Source organism: Coenobita brevimanus, chromosome 93 (genome assembly GCF_032717465.1).
Source record: "Coenobita brevimanus isolate Jiangsu-jjx chromosome 93, ASM3271746v2, whole genome shotgun sequence".
In the NCBI taxonomy this organism is placed as follows: domain Eukaryota; kingdom Metazoa; phylum Arthropoda; class Malacostraca; order Decapoda; family Coenobitidae; genus Coenobita; species Coenobita brevimanus.
Window position 1 is genome coordinate 43,458,717 of NC_137046.1, and position 19,811 is coordinate 43,478,527.

Below are 19,811 nucleotides of genomic sequence, written 5' to 3' on the forward strand. Positions count from 1 at the left end.
AGTTTCTCCTGTGCTTTCCTCTTTCTGATGCTTAATCTCAGGTACTCCATTTATTGTAGTGGAAAATAGGACCTAATGATTATGATTATAAACGTACAAGTATTACTGAGACCCGTGCTCGAGGTGGCACCACAGACTACGTAGCACCTCTGTTTTTGCCATTTGTTTTGCATACTACACGTTAACATTGAATTGTATGATATTTAAACCGTTTTAATATCGACTTACTTGTATAAGTGATACACAAGAAGATACTGAGGTGTAATGTGCAGAATAAGTTGCTTAATAAAAAAATTAATGAAATCTACAAAGCTTCTTGGAATATTGTCCTGAGGGACATTATCAGACATGACCGCAGCTTACTACCACCACCGGACACCACTTGACCTCACCTAACATCATCATAGTTAATAGAACACTTCACCTGACTGCATCGCCGGATAATAATAATAAATAAAACCCCTCATCTGTCAGCACCAAATAATATAACACCTCATCCGACTACACCAAATAATCCATCACCCGATAACACCGAACGATATAATACCTTGCCTGACAACACCAAATAATATAACACCTCACCAGAAAATTTCAAACAGCATCTCACCTGACAACACCAAACAGTATATTACCTCACCTGAAAACACCGAATAATGTAACACCACCAGACAACACCAAATAACATAACACCTCATCTGAAAACACCAAAACATAATATAACACCTCACCTGATTTCACACACCACTTACACCAACTTAGGGTTTGTGTTCCAAGTGGTGGAGGAGGCTTCGCAGCACCCCTTCCTTGGAGATATTTTTTCTTGTTTCCCCATTTCCCATATTTATCTCTTGCTCGTTACATTCACAAACTACGTCGATACTCTAACTGCATAAATAACATAAAAGAGAATCTCAAGGCATGATAAATCGCTACAAAACAGGTGCTGCGAAGCCTTCTAAGAATGGCATAAATCTTTTATCACCAGACTGGTTTCTATCCTTGTGTTTGTGCCTTCATCTCCAGTTTCCTTTCCGATAGTTACATAGCTACTGTTGTAGACGGCCACCAGTCCTCTCCTAGAGTTAATAGTAGTGGTATTCTTCCTCTTATTCATAATTTGTCTTCTAAGCCGTACATATAACCCTGTCCACTTATACGTTGATTACTCAACCCTCCACCTTTCCATAAGCTTCTCACAGCGTCCATCGCAACAGTTATACACTTATACAAATATGGGATGAGGCTATGACACATCTAATTTCTGACTTGGCTTATATCTCTGATTAGATGTAAATGCAACCTTGCTGATTTTAATATACCAAAACTCATTTCCTATATCTTTTGACTTGCCAAAATTTTCCACAGGAGTATTCGTTAATATTCAGCAATATTCAGCTCAATCTTGCATCATCTTTGAACAGTCTTGGGATTTCATTTTCTCGGGATTTTTCACGGAAAATCATATTATTCCTCTTACAAAATATATTTCCCAGTGATTAGGCGTGCCAAGCCTTATCCTCGCACAACTGTTGATAAACAGGGGTCTTATCTGTGTGGAGTACAACTTTCATGTACCATAGGCTCACCGCATACAGTACAGCTTTACTCAACAGGGTGGAGTTTGAGGTATTTCGTTTCATTAACTCTCCTCTTTCTGACTCCCTTCTGCTGTACCCCTGTCTTCACCGTACTGTTGCATCTTTACCTCTTTATCTTTAACTCTTCTTAACTGTCTACTTGCATCCTCCTCCGTTACGGCGGACGCACAGCACCATCTGGCAGTAAACTCTCGCCCCGTTTCTCTCCACCTCTCGAACGCAAGAGTTAGCCGATAATCACAGACATTCATGTATACAACAAGCCAACACTCGAAATGTGTTGCTGTGTCTGTATTTCGTTCTGCTTATGACCTCCAGTCTTTTACGAGCAAGGTGTCCACACATCACAAGATGAACAGATCTTGAATTTGACTTTTTTTTTTTTTTTCCCTTGGAGGGAACATTTTTGCGGTCGTCTTGCCTTTGTTTCCTACTTCCTCGCATGAAAAAAAAAAAAATCAAGAACATGATCCATGATCCTAATCCCATTATAACACCGAGGACTTTATTTTCTTAGAGGTTAGGTGACTCTCTGATACCTCCTTTTTAATTATTCATTTTACGTGTTGTACACATTTCTGTTCTGGAGTTGGGCGCTTTATTGTGGTGGCATCGATATAACCATGGTCCTCCTCTACCCGAGTTACAAACTTTGTTCCACCCCCCATCCCCCCGTCACTAGAAAGGAGAACAGAACTTTGCAGAGGGAGAGAGAGAGAGAGAGAGAGGGAGAGAGAGAGAGAGAATCACCTGGATTTCAATCTTGAGGTCAGTGGCCACATTAATCATGAGGTCGACGGAGAGGCCACTGCAGCAAATCACCTCGTAGCCCCTAGACGCATTCACCATCTTGCGCTCCATGTCTGCGAACGTTGCGGCCACCTCAGTAGAGAACACCTGAGGGGAAGATTAAACGTACGGATAAGCTGATATATAAATAGACAGATATGTAGAAAAAGATGGCGGTTAGGGGAAAAAAGGGACAGTCATGGTTGCTGCCTCCTTTGTAGAGAACACCTGGGGAGGGATTATTATAGCACAAACATGCATATATAAAGAGAGAGAGAGAGAGAGAGAATGTTGGCTACACCTTCATACATTTAAACATAAACACAGATCACAGACCTGTTAGTCCCAGCAGAAAGACTTACCAGTCGCACAAGAATAAGAAAAGGATAGCACACATGGAGAGAGAGAGAGAGAGAGAGAGAGAGAGAGAGAGAGAGAGAGAGAGAGAGAGAGAGAGAGAGAGAGTGTTGGTGCATACTCTCGGTTCAGTCAGATCTAATCCTGATTACAACATGTCACTTTTAATCTCCACCATTATCCTTAGAGAAAATCGAAAAATTCAACTCACAAAGAAATCCTAAGCTCACAGAATAATCTGAAGCTCACATGGTGATACTACTCGTATACTCCAAGAATAATCCAAATCTCACAGGGTAATTCTAAACTTTCCATGTAACTCTGAACACAGTGGCTGATCTCAGTCTCTTACAATAAATCTCTCATTGAGTAATTCTTAGTACACAAGATAATTCTTAGCTTAACGGTTAATCCTAAACTCAGGGGGTAATTATTAGCTCAACAGGTAGCCCTAAGCTCACTGGTAATCCTAAACTCGAGAGGTAATTATTAGCTCAACAGGTAGTCCTAAGCTCACTGGGCATCCTAAACTCACCTAGTGATCCTAGGTTCACCGGATAATCGTCATCTCGGCGGTCTAGCTCAGCAGATAATGGTAAGCTGATAGGCGAGGTATGGTGTGATGGTGTGTGATCAGAGAGACGGGTGCGAGGGAGTTAATGGTCACCTTGATTGCAGGGTAATCTCACCCTTACCTGCAACATCAGACCCCGCTCTCTCTCTCTCTCTCTCTCTCTCTCTCTGTATATATATATATATATATATATATATATATATATATATATATATATATATATATATACACACACACACACACACAGTATATACGGTATATGCCATTCGTGGGTAAGCAAGTCTGAATGTATTTATCTCTCATAAATCTCTTATCTGTAATCAGTTAACCAGTTTACAGTTTGGCCTATCCATCTGCCATCGTTACTTATGTGTATATATTGTACATCAGATAAGGGGACAAAATATAGCCTTCGTGAAATAGATATAGCCTACTCACAATATGTACTGCAACCTGATACCTGGTCCATTTACAGTACTGGTATGTGTATTAATTATTTGTGTTATGACCTTCATTTATGTTCATCAGCCCACTCGTGTTGATCACTATGTGTGGCTTTGGCAGGTGATCATAATGTTGGATCTCTCTCTCTCTCTCTCTCTCTCTCTCTCTCTCTCTCTCTCTCTCTCTCTCTCTCTCTCTCTCTCTCTCCTCAATATATCTTATATCTGTCTTCCTTTACTGGTGCCCATTTGCAAACGATACCCAAGAGATATATAATGATCTCAGTAATTGGAGGTTTATCTATTCATGAATTTATCAGTCAGTCAATAAATCACTCAGTCAATCAGCCAGTCAGTCAGTCAGTCAGTGTATGTATGTATGTATGTATGTATGTATCTGTCTGTCTGTCTGTCCTTGCATTTATCCACCTGTCTCTTCTTTTTCACCCTAAAGACGATACCATAGAAAGAAGAAACATTCTTATTAGATAGGAACGTCTAATCTGTCTGTGTATCTTCTTGCTTTCCATTTATCTGCCTGTCTACCCTTATCCACCCCGAAGCAGACGACACCCGGGAGACAAGATGCCATATTCAGTGAGGGGAGAGAGGTCTGACTGTCAGTTTTTTAATATAATTATCTACATGTACTTTTTATTTTTTACTGTTGTTTGCAGATGATACTATATTGTTAAGTGAAGACGAAAGGGAACTGCAAGGCTTGATGAATGAGTTTGGGAGAGTGTGTAAGAAACTGAATCTAAGGGTGAATGTAGGAAACAGTAAAGTTATGGTCTTAGAGAGAAATGAAGTCACTGAATGTACAGTAAGGTTGAATGATGAGGAAATGGAAAATGTGAGTGCATTGAAGTATTTGGATAGTGTGATGAGTAAGGATGGAAGTTTGGAGGGTGAAGTGTTTGAAATGGTACAGCAAGAAAGAAAGGTTGCTGGTTCTTTGAAAACAATGATAAGAATAGGGACGTGAGCGTGGAAGTAAAAAAGTCGCTGCATGACAGTATTGTGATACCAACTCTAACGTAAAGAAGTGAAGCATGAACCTTGTTAGAAGGACACAAGTCAAGAGTGAGAGCAATGGAAATAAGTTATTTGAGAGGAGCATGTGGAGTTATGTGGAGAGACAGACTGACAAATGAGGAAGAGAAGGAGCGTTGTGGTGTGGTTGCGGATGTGATAGAAAGCGTTAGGAGATAGTACATTGAGGTGGTTTGGCCATGTAGAGAGGATGGAGAGCGAGAGACTAACGAGGAGAGTGTATGTGAGTGAGGTGGTGAGGGGAAAGGGAGGGAGAGGCCGAGGATGAGATGGAGGGATGGAATGGAAAGGTATATGAGGGGGGAGGGTGAACTGGGGGGAGGGCAGTGAAATGGCGGGGGACAGGGCGACATGGAGGCGATGTGTTTGTGGCCACCTCTTCCGGGATTAAGGCGTCTGGCAGTAGATAGATAGAGACTTTTCATCTTTGCCTTTATATCTATTCTACCTCCTCTGACTCACTCTGAGGCAGACGACACCTAGGAGATGGGGAGTGTTCTCACTGAGCAGGGTATGTATGTATATTATGTATTTATGAATGGATGTATTTGTGTCTGTGCATGTATGTATGTGTGTATTTATATGTATGTATATATGCATGCATCTGCCTATTCACCCACTGACCTTTCTGTCTGTATTTCTGTTTATCTATCAGTCTGTTGTTCTTGTTTATCTTTATCTATCATTTTTGTTCCTCGTTTAACCCTCTGTCTCCCCTTAGTCTTACTCTGAGGCAGGCACCGTCCAGTAGACAGGTAGTGTTCTCAGTGAGCGCTGAAGCCATGACGAAAGGTGAAGCCTCTGCCAGCTTGTCTTTATACTCACGTATCCATTTATTATATGTCCATCTAGCTCTCTCTTCTTACTTCAGCTGACGACAAACGACACCCAGAGGTCAGACACCGTTCTAAGTAACCCAATAGGTCTGTTATCAATCTGTACCCTCACCTGGCTTATCAGTAATCTGTCTGTCTATCTGTAACTTCTCTCTCTCTCTCTCTCTCTCTTATTCAGTCTGTCTGTACCTATATATGTATTTCTAATCCGTATTATCCGTCTTCCCTTACCCTGAGGCAGACAACGCCCAGTAGACAGGTGGCGTTCTCAATCAGCGGTGAGGTCATGACGAAGGGTGGAGCCTCCGCCAGTGCCACCCTCAGTAGCTTATTTTGCTGAGACACGCCTTTAAAGCCTCGCCCGGGCCAGAATATCGCGTTTATGTGCACCTCGGACCCGTTCACGTAACCCACACGCGTCCAATGCGCACCAACACCCGTTTTCTTTGGCACCAGGTTCTCCACGTAGAAAAAGGGAGTCACACCTGGTAAGGTTCGCTGAGATAGTCTGCTTGATTCTAGCTTCTCTTTGAGTTGTCTGCAAAGGAAGAAAAAAGATGGAAAAGAGTCGAGTAAGTACGTGCATTTTAGTGTTGGAAGAATGTCTTTAAGCAATTTATATCCATCATCATCATCATCATCATTGTCATCATCATCATCATCATCATCATCATCATCCTGTTTGATTCCGGCATCTCTTTGAGTTGTCTGGAAAGGAAAAAGACAAGGAGAGGGCTTGGGGGCCTGTTGATACGACGGTGTGGTAGGAAATTTAGATTCATTTCAAACACAGGAAAAGAGGATAACTGCAGAAGTACAGTTGGCCCATACTGCGAAGTTCCTGTCAGGGCTTTGAGAGTATGAAAAAGGTAGCAAGGAAAAATGTTTTCCATCTCCCACCCTTCCCACCCGCCAAACATTGGAGGGAAACTGGCAGGAAATAGTGAGGAAAAATATCTCGCAAGTATGTGAAAACTGATGTGGAAGTTTTTTCGGAAAGGGGGAAAGAAGAGCATACATTGTCATGGTGGAACATGGGAAAGACTCATGACAGGAAGGAGCACTGAAAGCGGGACACTTGCACGCTATATTTGGTCAAAGGGCCAGGCCTGTGACTTTGCCCTGTTACCATAGCCTTCCGCCAGATGTTCACAAAATCTATATATTTATCGTGGCTTTACCTTCATCTCTTCCACAAAGTTTGGTCTGAATTAGATCAAAATTTTATGCTTGTATTGGCGTATGAATATGGCGTTTGCCCTCAAAACCGACTTTCTTCATCCTTACCCAACCCTCAACAATTAGGCTGATTTCGGTCCAGATCAAATAAAAAATCTTTGAGGTACAGGGTCCAACCATTTACATTGCGCTGTGACCTTGAACTTTGACTTATTGTTTTGCAAATCGAATAACTGCAGCTTTGCCACATCCACAGTCTATCTACCAAGTTTCTGTTCGGTCTAAATCGAATTAAAACTAAGCTCACGTTTTCATTTGACTTTGACCTTTGATATGTTCTAAAAAACGATAGTACACCCCTTCAGCTGACCCGCAGCCCTTCTACCAAATGATTGTGTATATATATATATATATATATATATATATATATATATATATATATATATATATATATATATATATATATATATATATATATATATATATTGTTATACTGTTCACACACACAGGCAGAAACACACCAACACACGTAGACACAGAGTAAAGCACCACCCGCATTTCAATCGCGAGCATGATTATAATACTTTTTTCCTGGGAGATATAGTAAATAGGGTGAGTTTTGTGTCCCTTTCTTTATAGTCAAGTGCATATCTAGCCTATTCTTGAACATCTTGAACATTTGTAACCCATTTACTTCATCTGTCGTTATCAATATCCTCATCATCAACTTCGTCGCCATCGTCATCGTCAGTATCATCGTAATCATCCAGCTTCGTCGTTGTCGTCGTCGAAGTAGTAGTAGTAATAGTAGTAATCATCATCACGATGATAGCTCTGCTTTTGCTGTTATATTTGGTATGGGTAGGACCCAGAGAAAGGAAAATGAGAAATAAAAAGGGAGGTTAATTACTTCATGTAGGACACCTGTAACCTGTAAAAATAATCGTCATTATCATCGTTTTCATCATCATTTTTCCACCGTCATACATGGGACGAGTAGAATCAAGAAAAAAAAGCCAACTACCTGTACTATAAACCATTCATAATTGATCATCATCATCATCATCATTAATATGCTGACCACAATCCCACTGTTCTTCACGGAGTGAGTACGATCCGGAGAGAGAGACAGGAAAAACACAAAGTCGAAAATTGTAATACGTAACCAGCCGACCTGGGCCTTACCTCCAAACACCCGTCTTTCAAACCTGTGAAATTCAAACCACCACCCAAAATTCAGCACTCATTTTTGTTCCATGCATTCCACTTTTCCCTCCAGTGTCTGCTTTTTTCGTGTAAAAATACCATACCACTAATTATCCCTATTTCATCCACACTTTACTGGCATTGTTGTTATACTTGTTGACTGTGAAAATAAAAGCGAGTTAACTAGAATTTCGAAGGCTTGATTGATGAGCAAATGGAGTGAATAAAGTGGTGGGTTAAGGACTGTGTATTCAATGACTCAATACCGGCTGTTTTAGGGAACATTTTGTAGATCTGCTCTCTACAGTATACCGTGTTTACTGCTTTTCCATATGGCCCTACCGACACGTCACAATTTAGCCATTTTGGCTAAGAACTGCGATATCTCCATCCTGAAGTACCGAGCCAAAGCGTTGTCGTAGTCTGTTACTGAACTACTGGAAAGAAGTTACACAACGACGAAAATCTCCGCCGTCAAGGTGAACAAACTACAGTATTATACCATAACACAAGACCTGGTCGTGATCAAGGTCTAGTGAGTTCTTGCTAGACCTTGGTCGTGATATCCGTAGCTTATTACAACAGAGATGGTTGTTATCAGTAGCCGAGTGCCAGGTAATGTGTACTCGTATGTGATCAGCCAAAGTGCATCAAAGAAATATTCGTATTTATAAAAACTACATACCTTAGCATTATTAGATTGACAATGTATCATGATTTATCGAGCAAATACAGTCATATCCGGGGTGACAAATGTGCATAATTGGACTGGACTTAACCCATTCAGTCTAAGCATAACTTCTTTCATATTATTCTTAATACCTCCAGACGATTTTATTCATCATAGAAGAGACTGTGTTTAGACTTAAAGGGTTAAACATAACCTTCGTGAACCCCATCAGTACTCGGGCGCTCTCCTACTCTGCATATCTCATCTAGAAATGAGCAAATGTGAAATAGAAAAATACGTCATCACATCGAGAGGGTAAGCTAAGATGCCCGCCTCTGAGGCCCAGTGGTCCACTCGTCACACGCCATCAGAGGAATCATCCACATGCCACCACATGGGTCACACCATCTGTATGTTGTATGGCAGAGCTAGGATATTCAGACTGGTGTGAGGTCTTAGCGGGGGTACGCGTTGTTGGGATCATATCGAGAAGCAGTGAACACAGGAGTTCATGGCCTATCCAATCAGATGACCTTTTTTTTTTCCTTTTCTTAATTCTTGCTACCTGCCGAAGTTTTGATTCCAATAAGAAAAAAAAACTCGTACTGACCCGTCGTATCAACAGCCTCTCCTAAACCAGATAAAATTTCTGGGAACTAACAGGAATGCATGTAAGTAGAAGCCCCCTTGTTGACGGGTTTATTATTCTCACATTGTTTCCTGTGTGTCAAACCTACCATTCTTTATTATCCAGACACACCACTCTGTCCACTCCACCACCATTTCACTTATTACCTTGACATCCAACCCTCACTCTGCCCACTCCACCACCATTATTCTAGAATCCAGCTCGCCTCTCTGCTCACTCCACCACCATTAATTTAACATCCAACCCACCACTCGGTCCACTCCTCCACCATCATCTAAGCATCCAGTCCCTCACTCGGTCGACTCCACCACCATTATCTTTAGCATCCAACACAACTTACCACTGTGTCCACTCCACAACCAGTATCCTAGCATCCTACTCACCACTCTGTCCACTTCTCCACCATTATCATAGCATCCAACCAACCACTCTATCCACTCCTCAGTCATTATCTTAGCATCCAACCTCCATACTCCGTCCACTCCCCCACCTCTTCTCTGACCGTCGTAACACCCAACTCACTACCATTGACTTAGCATCCAGTCCACCACTTTATCCATTCATCACTACTACTCAGATGTCTTAAAATTGCGAACTAAACAATCTGACATGATTTACTGGCTATATAAAAATACAGGAGCGAAGTAAATAGTTCACCTAGCATTACAGGACATATGTGTACTGTGATTACGGTAGCCTACTTGGTTTCTGCAGAGAGAGAGAGAGAGAGAGAGAGAGAGAGAGAGAGTCATTAAAGCAGAGCCGGGAGCCACTCAGCGATAATTAACGTCGGTCACTGCTTGAAAATATTTGTCCAGCGTGAGGAAAAAAATGGAGTGGCCTAGAGTATGACGGCATGACCCACGGTAAAGATATTGGGATATTTATTATTATTATTATTATTATTATTATTTGTTAGTTTTATTATTTCTTCGATGGTTAAGCATTCTCTTTATTATTGTTCTCATGGTGAATGCTTCCTCAATGAATGTTTTTCTTTTTCTTTTTTTTTTTTTGCGCACACACACACACACACACACACACACACACACACACACACACACACACACACACACACACACACACACACACACACACACACACACACACACACACACACACACACACACACACACACACACACACACACACACACACACACACACACACACACACACACACACACACACCGTTGCTGGGTTTGGCATTATGGAATCCTTAAAGAGGAGAGACTAACACGAAGCTTGTACTGGAGTGAGGTGAGGAGATAAGGGAGGGGGAGACTGAGGAAGAGGTAGAGAGTTGAAGTAAATAGGCGATGAGGGTCGGAGTAAGGGCAGCTTGATAGATGACAAAGGGGCGATTTACTTTTGGTCACCCCTTCTGGGATTAAGGCGTTTACTCATACCGTAGATAGACAGATATATATATAGATAGATAGATAGCTAGACCTACTGATAGATAAATATATACATAAGAGTAGATAGTGGCTTTGTTGCTGTAAGGGGGTTATGTTTCATATGATTTTCTCTGGACAGAAAAATCGTCCTATATAATTTTTTCATGGATTTTCATTTATATTCCTGTAATTGCCAGAATCTGTTGGCTGAACAAAGTGGGCCGGTGCCATCCTGAATATAAAACAGATATGTTCATTGCAGTGAAGAAAAAATTAATAATCGCACTGATCTGTTTGTAGGATATCTCTCAGGTGAAGAAAATTGTTTGGTATTACCCTAAATGGAAAGTGGATTCAAAGCAGCAAAAAGGTTAAAGGAGACAGTATGGAGCTTGGACATCTCAAATTTCTTTCAGTTGAACAAAATGGGTTGGTATTAACATGAATATAATGCTTCAGTCTTTACCACGAAAACGATTGACCCCTTCTCTGCGATGCCAATTTTTCTCTGTTAATCTGACTACTGTGATAAGGTTATACTTTCTTTGAAGGACCCTTTTCACTCCTTGAAGTGAAAGAAAATGGTCAGGAGGTAGCAAAAATGAAATTTTTAAAAGGCATCATCGTACTGAAGGTGTTAATTAGGTACTGGGTCCGGGGAGGACTACGCAGATGGAAAGGTTTAATTTGTGGATAATTTGGAGGAGTACATGAAGAAAGGTGAAGATATTTTAGGAAAAAATAGTGACATGCAGGCTTACGGTAAGCCTTGGTTACATTGGATCCGGAATAGGTCCATATTCTGACGCAAATATTCCAATCGTGTATGTCAGAGAAAAACTGGAGAAAAGAACATTCTGGTTCCCTGGGTCACGTAAACACCAAAAGTCTTTCACACTCACCGCCGTGCTCACGTGAGGCACAAATTAAGGGTGGGTCACTTCGTCAGTGACAGAAAGTGGCGTTTCCCTGCGGATCAGTTGCCTTTCTGGACCCGTTCAATACAACTTGAACGTGAATAGTAGAGAATCAGGCATGTGAAAGCCGGAGGTCCATTACATACATACATTCTGGTCATTCCCTTTGTCACCGTCGCCGATATGTTTGACAGCGAGAAATGGCAAGCTCCAAAAGTGGCCCATTGAAACGCGATTTGCTTTGTCCAGCTTTGACACCGACCAACACGATCAGACAGTGGGCGTCAAAATATGTCCGGTTCCTATCCCAGTGGGAAGAGTCCCTTAGAGGCATTGTTGTTATGGCCACTCCGGATAATATTCTGATAAATCAAGAAGGGAAAAGTGTGTGTGTGTGTGTGTGTGTGTGTGTGTGTGTGTGTGTGTGTGTGTGTGTGTGTGTGTGTGTGTGTGTGTGTGTGTGTGCGTTTCAACATTGTCCTAAGACCAATTAAGGGCTAAACAATCCAGGGACATTTAAAATTCAAAATCCATGAATAAAACACTTAAGTTTTTCTGTTCCCGGAAATATGAGTAAGAACTAACCAACAAGGTTCATTAGCGACCAATTACCAGGTGTGGTCGTCCTCATGCAGCTCGATAGCGTATATTTCACTTTCATTTTCATTTCCTCAGATGATTTTATTCAGCGGGGAGAGACCATTCCAGGAACGTTCTCCAATACCACCTTCATACAGAGAACGAGATTGCATAGCTTAAGTACGACCACCTCTGCATGAACGGCGAAGTTGCCATCATCTGGTTATTTACGCTTTCCCTGTACTCACTTAAACAAGACGTAAATTTGCGGTCTGTCCATCTTGATACCTGAGCTGTAACAAGAGGTAACAGTATGGTGCTAGTCACGAGGAATTGCTATAAAAAGGATGTTATATGGCAATATTGGCCTATTTTGTCACAGCTATATTAACTACAAGTAGACGAAAATCACTGCTAAGTTAAGGTGCATGAACTATAGTTGCAATTTTTTTTTTGTTTTTTTTTGCCAGTGTATGTGTTGTTAATATTGGTTTCGCTTTCCTGAGGCATCCTTTCTTTCTTAATGGATATATATAAAATTATGTGCTTATTTATCGTGTTTCTACGTATGTGTCATTTATAGTAGTGGTTATGACGACAGTGTATATGAATTAGGCGTTTGTGGCGAAAGTGGTAGCTGTGGTCGTTATTTGTCGTGACTGGTGATTCGTGACAATTTGTGGCGGTTGTGGTAATTATGGTGGATGTTGTGATAGTGGTGGTTGTGGCGATACGGACAGTTGCAATGGTTGTCGTTATTAATGTGGTGACTGTGATGACAGTGGCAGTTGATAAATTTGGTTAAAGAACACTTGAAAGAAAAAAAAAAAAAAATTAAGAAACGGGACCAGCATACGATAAGAAAAGAAAGGTATGAAAGAGAAGAGAAGTTTAGTAGGAAAAATACCCACAAATGAAAAATCGTGGAAATTAAAACAAGAGCAAATCCTTTGAAGGCTAAGAATTAATGAAACCATGAAATATGAAATGCAAAACGCAATTGAAAAGAACAACATACAGAAGCGAAAAAAACACATGAGAACGATTTTATCACTTGGAAGAGAAAACTATAAAAAGAAAAGCACTTAGAAGTGAAGAAATGCAATTACCACACGGGAAAAAAAAACGGGCTTTCATTTGAAGCAGTCCCCTATATCGACAGAAGTGGCCATTAGCCAGTGAGTTCACCTCGACAATGTCTTTTATATTTCATTTTTGCTACTTCCAAGCGATTTTATTCATCTTCGGAAAGATCTGTCGTGCTGAAAGCTAATGAAGGTTTCTCTAGTTCAAAAAGTTTTTCCTAATCATTTTACAAATTGTGTAGAGATAGCAAGAATTAGACAAAATGATATCAGACGGCAGAGCGAGAATCAGACAAAATGATATTAAACAGCAGAAAAACAGAACCTAAAAAATCTGCTTCATAGCGTCGTTATAGTTCTTTCATCCTGACTTGGTCCAGATTTTTGCCCTTTTGTACTTCTTCCATATAGCTCAGGGGCAGAATAAAACAGTAGTACGGCACTACGTCCTTCCTATTGCACCATTTTCGTGACTACCATCTTATTCAAGTGTTAATATATTGTTACAGTTTAGCATTCAAGATGGAAAGATGGCAATTTTAGACCAAAGCAAAGAGACAGAGAGAGAGAGAAAAAAGGAGCATGGGTAGTCCACCACACCACACTCCACCACACCACACTCCACCACACCACACTCCACCACACCACACTCCACCACACCACACTCCTCCATACCAGACTTCACCACACCACGCTCCACCACACCATGCTCCACCACGCCAGCATCAGAGAGACGGCTACCAACTTCTTATATCAGCTCCAGCCTCCCCCCCCCCTACAAGTTACAATCTTCACTACGGTGACGAGTGTAATTTTTATTTCTTGCTACCTCCAGAAGACTTTATTTCTCAGAAAGGCCTCTGTTACCGAAAAGAGTAATGAAAGCTATGTTTATCCAATCCAGTTAAGAAAAAAATAATGGTACAAAATCGTCAGAAATAGGAAGAACCAAAATAAGACCATCCTAGTGAAGAGGTTGAAACTCGAAAATATGCTCATTTCACTCGTCCTAAAAAAGAAAGGAAAAAAAAAAGCACCAGGAAGCCCATACCACCACTCCACACAACACGAAGGACCAACTTTTTTTTCCTCCCATTTTTTTTTTTCATTAACATTACACCAACAAAAGTTTTAATGAGAGCAGTTTCCAAGTACTACACTCTCATACAGTCATACAACCTAAAAATATATAGATGACGTTACTTTCCCTCCCTCTACATTTTCATACTCTGGATCAAACACTGAGATTAGTTGTTAAGTATCGCACTCTCATAATATGTGTAGGCGCCTTAGTACGTTCAGTACGATGAGGTCTTTTGGTTTTTATTCCACTTCCTCAAAAAAGAGAGTTTATTTAGTTTTGGAAAGGCCTCTTGCATTGAAGAGGGTTACAGACATTAATGAGAGAGAGAGAGAGAGAGAGAGAGAGAGAGAGAGAGAGAGAGAGAGAGAGAGAATTTCACCGCACAAACTTTTATCCCTCATAGCATTTTTACATAATCTTCAGAAGTTCCAGCGATCAAAAGTTGTCAAAAATTTCCCATGGAAGGGAAAAATATGATGGACAGATAGACAGTCGGATAGGCAAAGAGGTAGACAATAGATAGACAAAGAAGCATATAGACAGTCTGATGAAAACAGTAGGGGCTAGAAATAATCTACAGATAAATTAATAGCCACTACTTTCAGCACAGTTATCATAACCACTTATCACTCCTGATCCTACCACTACCTACATTCAGCTTCCACTTGCTGAATCATCAAAACCACCTGTCCTAGCTGCCAACATCACGACTGCTACACCCAAGTACCACCAGCTCTAACAACTACCGTACTATAACAACGACTCTCTAACACACTTAGTACAACCAGCGTCATTATATCCATCTACCACCAGTTTTCGCTGCCACTGTCATCGCCCACAACTGTCGCTACCACAGCTACCATCATCCCCACAATTGACATAATTACATCTCAGTTCTGCCGATTTTTGCTTGCGTTATCATCACCTACAACACTCCCAACGACAGCCATCACCATTCCCACATCCACGATCATTATTATCAACATCAAGCTCTCACGACCCGCAGCAACCATTACAGCAACAACAACAACTACCGCTGTAAACATAACCACAAGTAATATCGTACCAGGCCACAATCATCTCTTAACTACTGACATCTTGACATTTACCAGTACCACCATCAACACCAGTTCATGCAGCCCCAATCCCAGCCAGGTACCACAGCCACCACTATCACTGTAACCATTATCACCACTCTCGGCAACCATCCATCACCAGCTTTAGCACCCACCATCGTATGCAACCACCATAACCAACACTTCACCACACCTATCAACAATGACCTATCACCAACTTTAACAGTCACCATATAACCACGAACGTCACCACTCTCAGTACCCACCTACCAACAGCTTAAGCAGCGACCTTATCAGCCATTTACCACAACCACCACTATCGCCACAGTCACCATCAACGCACACCCACAGTCGCTGCGGCTAGTGCACTTTGAGTATTTTGTTCAGGCGTACACTAGAAGACTTTGTTTAACTGAGCACAGTCCCAGCGATCAAGGACTATAAAAACTACCTCAGACTACCCCTTCTCAGCTACTTATATTGGTTGGGTGAGGCGGTAGCTCAGTCGGTAGAGAGGTGGCCTGAAGTCCCACCGGACCCAGGTTCAAATCCCCGCTGGGGCAGGAAACAGTTTAAATATTTGAATTTAAGTAAAGCAGACTTTACTTATCTACAAGAAGACCCACCGACATGTCGTAAAAATACCCCCGCTAATACCAATACACCAGTCCTGTATGAGACAGCCCTAGCATGTATTCAGTATGGACGGTGGGTTTTAGCTCCGAAGTGGTGCCATGTAGAGGTGTATGGTATGTAGGAGGACTACTGGGCCTTGGGAGCAGGCTGTGAAGCCTTTGCCCAGAGTCGGACACATAAAAAAAAATGAGAATTATATTTAGGCTAACACCAGACGATTTTTCCAGTCGAGAGAAATTCTAGCAGTCAAAGGGCTTACTATCCATCATCCATACCCCATAACCAGCTGACACAACTACTACCAGTATCACCACAGCTACCACCACCATAAACACTAATACAACCATCATTACAGCTACCACTGATATCATCATTACTATCACCATCATCATCATCATCACAGCTACCACCATCTCTATAAATACCACCACCATCACCAAACCTAGATCTAAATAATACCCCCTGCAACACATCAATCCTCAGCATTTCCCTCTTTTAACTCTCCATCTTTATCACATCCATTAAAGTCACCTATCATCATCCCAGCTACCACCATCACTACAACAACCACCACTATCATCACATCCAGGACGAAATAGTGCCCCTTCAACACATTCATCACCAGCTTTTCCCTCTTTACTCCCCATCTTTATCACACTAATCCTCTTCCCTCTCGTTACCTCCCCATTTTATCCCCCTTATTTTACATCACGGTAATATTTCAAGACTCTTGCACGGATATAAATTAGAATTATGGGGCTGTATTTATGGGGCCATTGCCGGCAAGAGAGGAAGGGGTCTGTGCTCCCATTTCGTTACGGTGTATTTTGTGGACGTTTGGTTGAGTAGTGTGTGGGATGGAGACGGGAATATGCATCCTTTGATTTGGGAGTGAATGGAGGTGTGAAGTGTTTTCCTTGGATATTCTTGTGTTCGTAACGTTGTTGTTGCTGTTTATTATTATTATTATTATTATTTATTATTATTGTTATTGGTATTATTATTATTATTATTATTATTATTACTTTTAATGGGTCTACATTGGCGTTTATGACAAAGCGTAGATATGACAACCAAATGGTCAAGAGACAGAGACGTAAAATATTCTTGAGAACACGTTTTCTCGGGAGCAAAAGTTCCCCGACAGTCTCGTACCAGTTTTGTGACCTGCCCTCCATATTTTTCGTTCATTCACCGAATGCCGCAAAATATTCTTTCTTATTGTATCTCTACCCTCACCAACGAAGTTGGAGGTTATGTATTCACCCTTTTTTGTTTGTTCGTATGTCCACAGATATCTAAAAAATCTGCTGATGTATTTCACTGAAAGTTTGTGCATACAAAAAGGACGAGGTAAAGGAAGAGGTATGAAAAGTAGAAGGGGTAGGAGAGAAATGCATACCACGAAAAAGAAGAGAAATAACTGGTGACAAAGAGGAGGGACATTGTTAAAAACTACGCAAAGGATGAGTATGTAAAGTACCGGGATGACAAAGTAACAATAAAAATGACGAAAAAGAAATGTTAAAAGACGATAAAAAAGAAAGTCAGTGAAACGAACGAGTAAGAGGAAGTGAAAAAAGACGACGAATAAAAAGAAACTGTAATAATAAAACAGTACAAAGCGGGAACAGATATAAGAAAAGCAGAGATAAAACAGGAGAGCGTAGAGGCGAAAAAAAATGAAGAAAGAAAATGGAAAAGAAAATGGAGAGAGCGTCGTAAGCGACGCGTGAAAAAGGAAAAAAGAAGAACGAAAATTGGTAAAGAAAAAGAACTGGAAAGTAAACTAGGAGGACGCGTAGGAGGAGACGTGTGCAGTGCCATTTATCAGGGCCGTATCGACACTGGGTCTCCTCTCCTGCTTCCTGTGTCCTGAAGTAATGCATGTCCTCCCACCTTCCCCTTTTCCAGCCTCACTCCCTTTGTTGCACCTCCCTCCTCTCTCACTCCCTTTTTCCCTCCTCTTTCACTCCCTCCTCCCCGTTCTCCCTCACTTCATTGGCCTTCTCCCTCTTCTCCCTCATCCCCTATGTCGCATTGCCCTTCTTCCTCACCCCCTTTGTCACCTTCCCCTTCTCCTTCATTCACATTCTCTCCCTTCCCCATGCCCCTTCCTCCCTATCCCCTCATCCTAACTCCCTCCCTCGATCCCTTCTCTTTCCCTCGATCCCATTGTAAGTATGATTTGGTTATGCAGGAAGGACAGGAAGTTTAGCAGTTCCTCCCATATCTTGTTTCTCCTGGAGGAAAAATGTGAACTTGAGGAAATAGCTTGTAAGCTTGTCAATACGAGCCGTGTTTGTTGTTAGTTGTAGTACTGTTAATGGTCTCAGTCTCCTACGATTCGCTCTCGGCTGAATAAAGCCATCTGTCATTAGTGGAATAAAACACTAATGTAGTTACGACCATAAAGGGATTAATGGTGAAAATATGAACACTCTAACTGTCGTCAGTATAATTTATTTCCGTCAGTTGGAATTTTGAACAAAATACTACAATTGAGTTCTGACGGTCATGAGAGAGTGAACCCCTTCACTACAAAGACGTCGTATCTGAGCTGAAACCGACGGTAGCAGTAACATAACAGAATATCGCAGCACTGAAAAGGTAATGAGAGAGTTTACTCCCAGTATTCAGAAAGGCCACTGTAGAGTGGAATAAAGTTTTTCGGATGGTAAAAAGGAAAAAGCAAGACATCATTCATCGCAATGAGAGGGTTAACTCCTTGACTTCGATGACATAAGTTTGCAATTTAATATTGTTGTTTCCAATGAATGAATACTTTAATGAAGGTTTTATCTGACTCCTCCATTTCGAAATGTTTATCTTAAGTTGGACAATTTCCTCTGCCGGTAGCAGTAAAACAGTAATGACTTCGTCGTAGTGAGAGGCATAAACTCGCTCCACGTCTTGGGTTTAGCATTGAGAGGGGGATCGCATTTGGACATTAGGTACGAGTTGCGGGTTATAAAAAGTCTTTGTCAGGGGAGCATTTTTGCTTGGTTTGCATTAATGTTGCCGCAGTGGCCTGTTTGCGGGGGGATGTTGGCGGGTGGGGGTGTGTGGGTGAGAAGGGCTTATTCAGACACTGTGGCGCAACTCTTGATAGCTAATGGCTAGGGTTTGTTAGGGTCGTATATGCAGTGATATTTTTATTATTTATGTATTTACTTATTCATTGTGCAGTTTGGTAGTAAAGGACTATCTGAAGGATTGCAGTGAGGTGGTACATTGAATTAATCACCAATCCGCGTGGTGGTCTGGTTATTTGGGCTGAAAGTCAGATGTTGTGTTCATCAGTTGGATCCCTAAGACCTGAGGGAAGGTCTGTCCTTTCATATAATCAGCACCAAAGGCGTAGGCTGGTCACTTACCTTTAAAATGTTCTGGACTATAGTAACACAGCATAGGACTCCAACATCTTCCAAGAGGTAAAATGGGACTGACAGTTTACTCTTAGTTGCTATACAGTGCATATATAAAATACGATCATTTTAGGAATCGGGAATCTTTTAATGGAGAGAGAAAGAAAAACTTGATTGAAGCACATTCTGTTTCCTAAATGTGATATAGTTTCAGTGAAAGTTTATTCATCACCAGGCAGTTAAAAATTAAGAGAAATCTCGTATGATAAAATAAATCACGAAAGTACAAACTAATTTATGGACTTTAATA

At 41.2% G+C, this 19,811-nt stretch overlaps 1 protein-coding gene across 1 annotated transcript in view; it reads right to left on the minus strand.

Annotated features, from left to right (window-relative positions):
* The window catches only part of LOC145412583 (uncharacterized), a 449,765-nt gene that overhangs the window by 428,004 nt on the left and 1,950 nt on the right, over nt 1-19,811 (minus strand). Inside the window, exons 2-3 of the mRNA XM_080282490.1 lie at nt 5,885-6,191; nt 2,349-2,495 (exon numbers count right to left, since the gene is read on the minus strand). Coding sequence (XP_080138616.1) covers nt 2,349-2,495; nt 5,885-6,191 — 454 coding nt within the window. The remainder of the gene's footprint in view (nt 1-2,348; nt 2,496-5,884; nt 6,192-19,811) is intronic.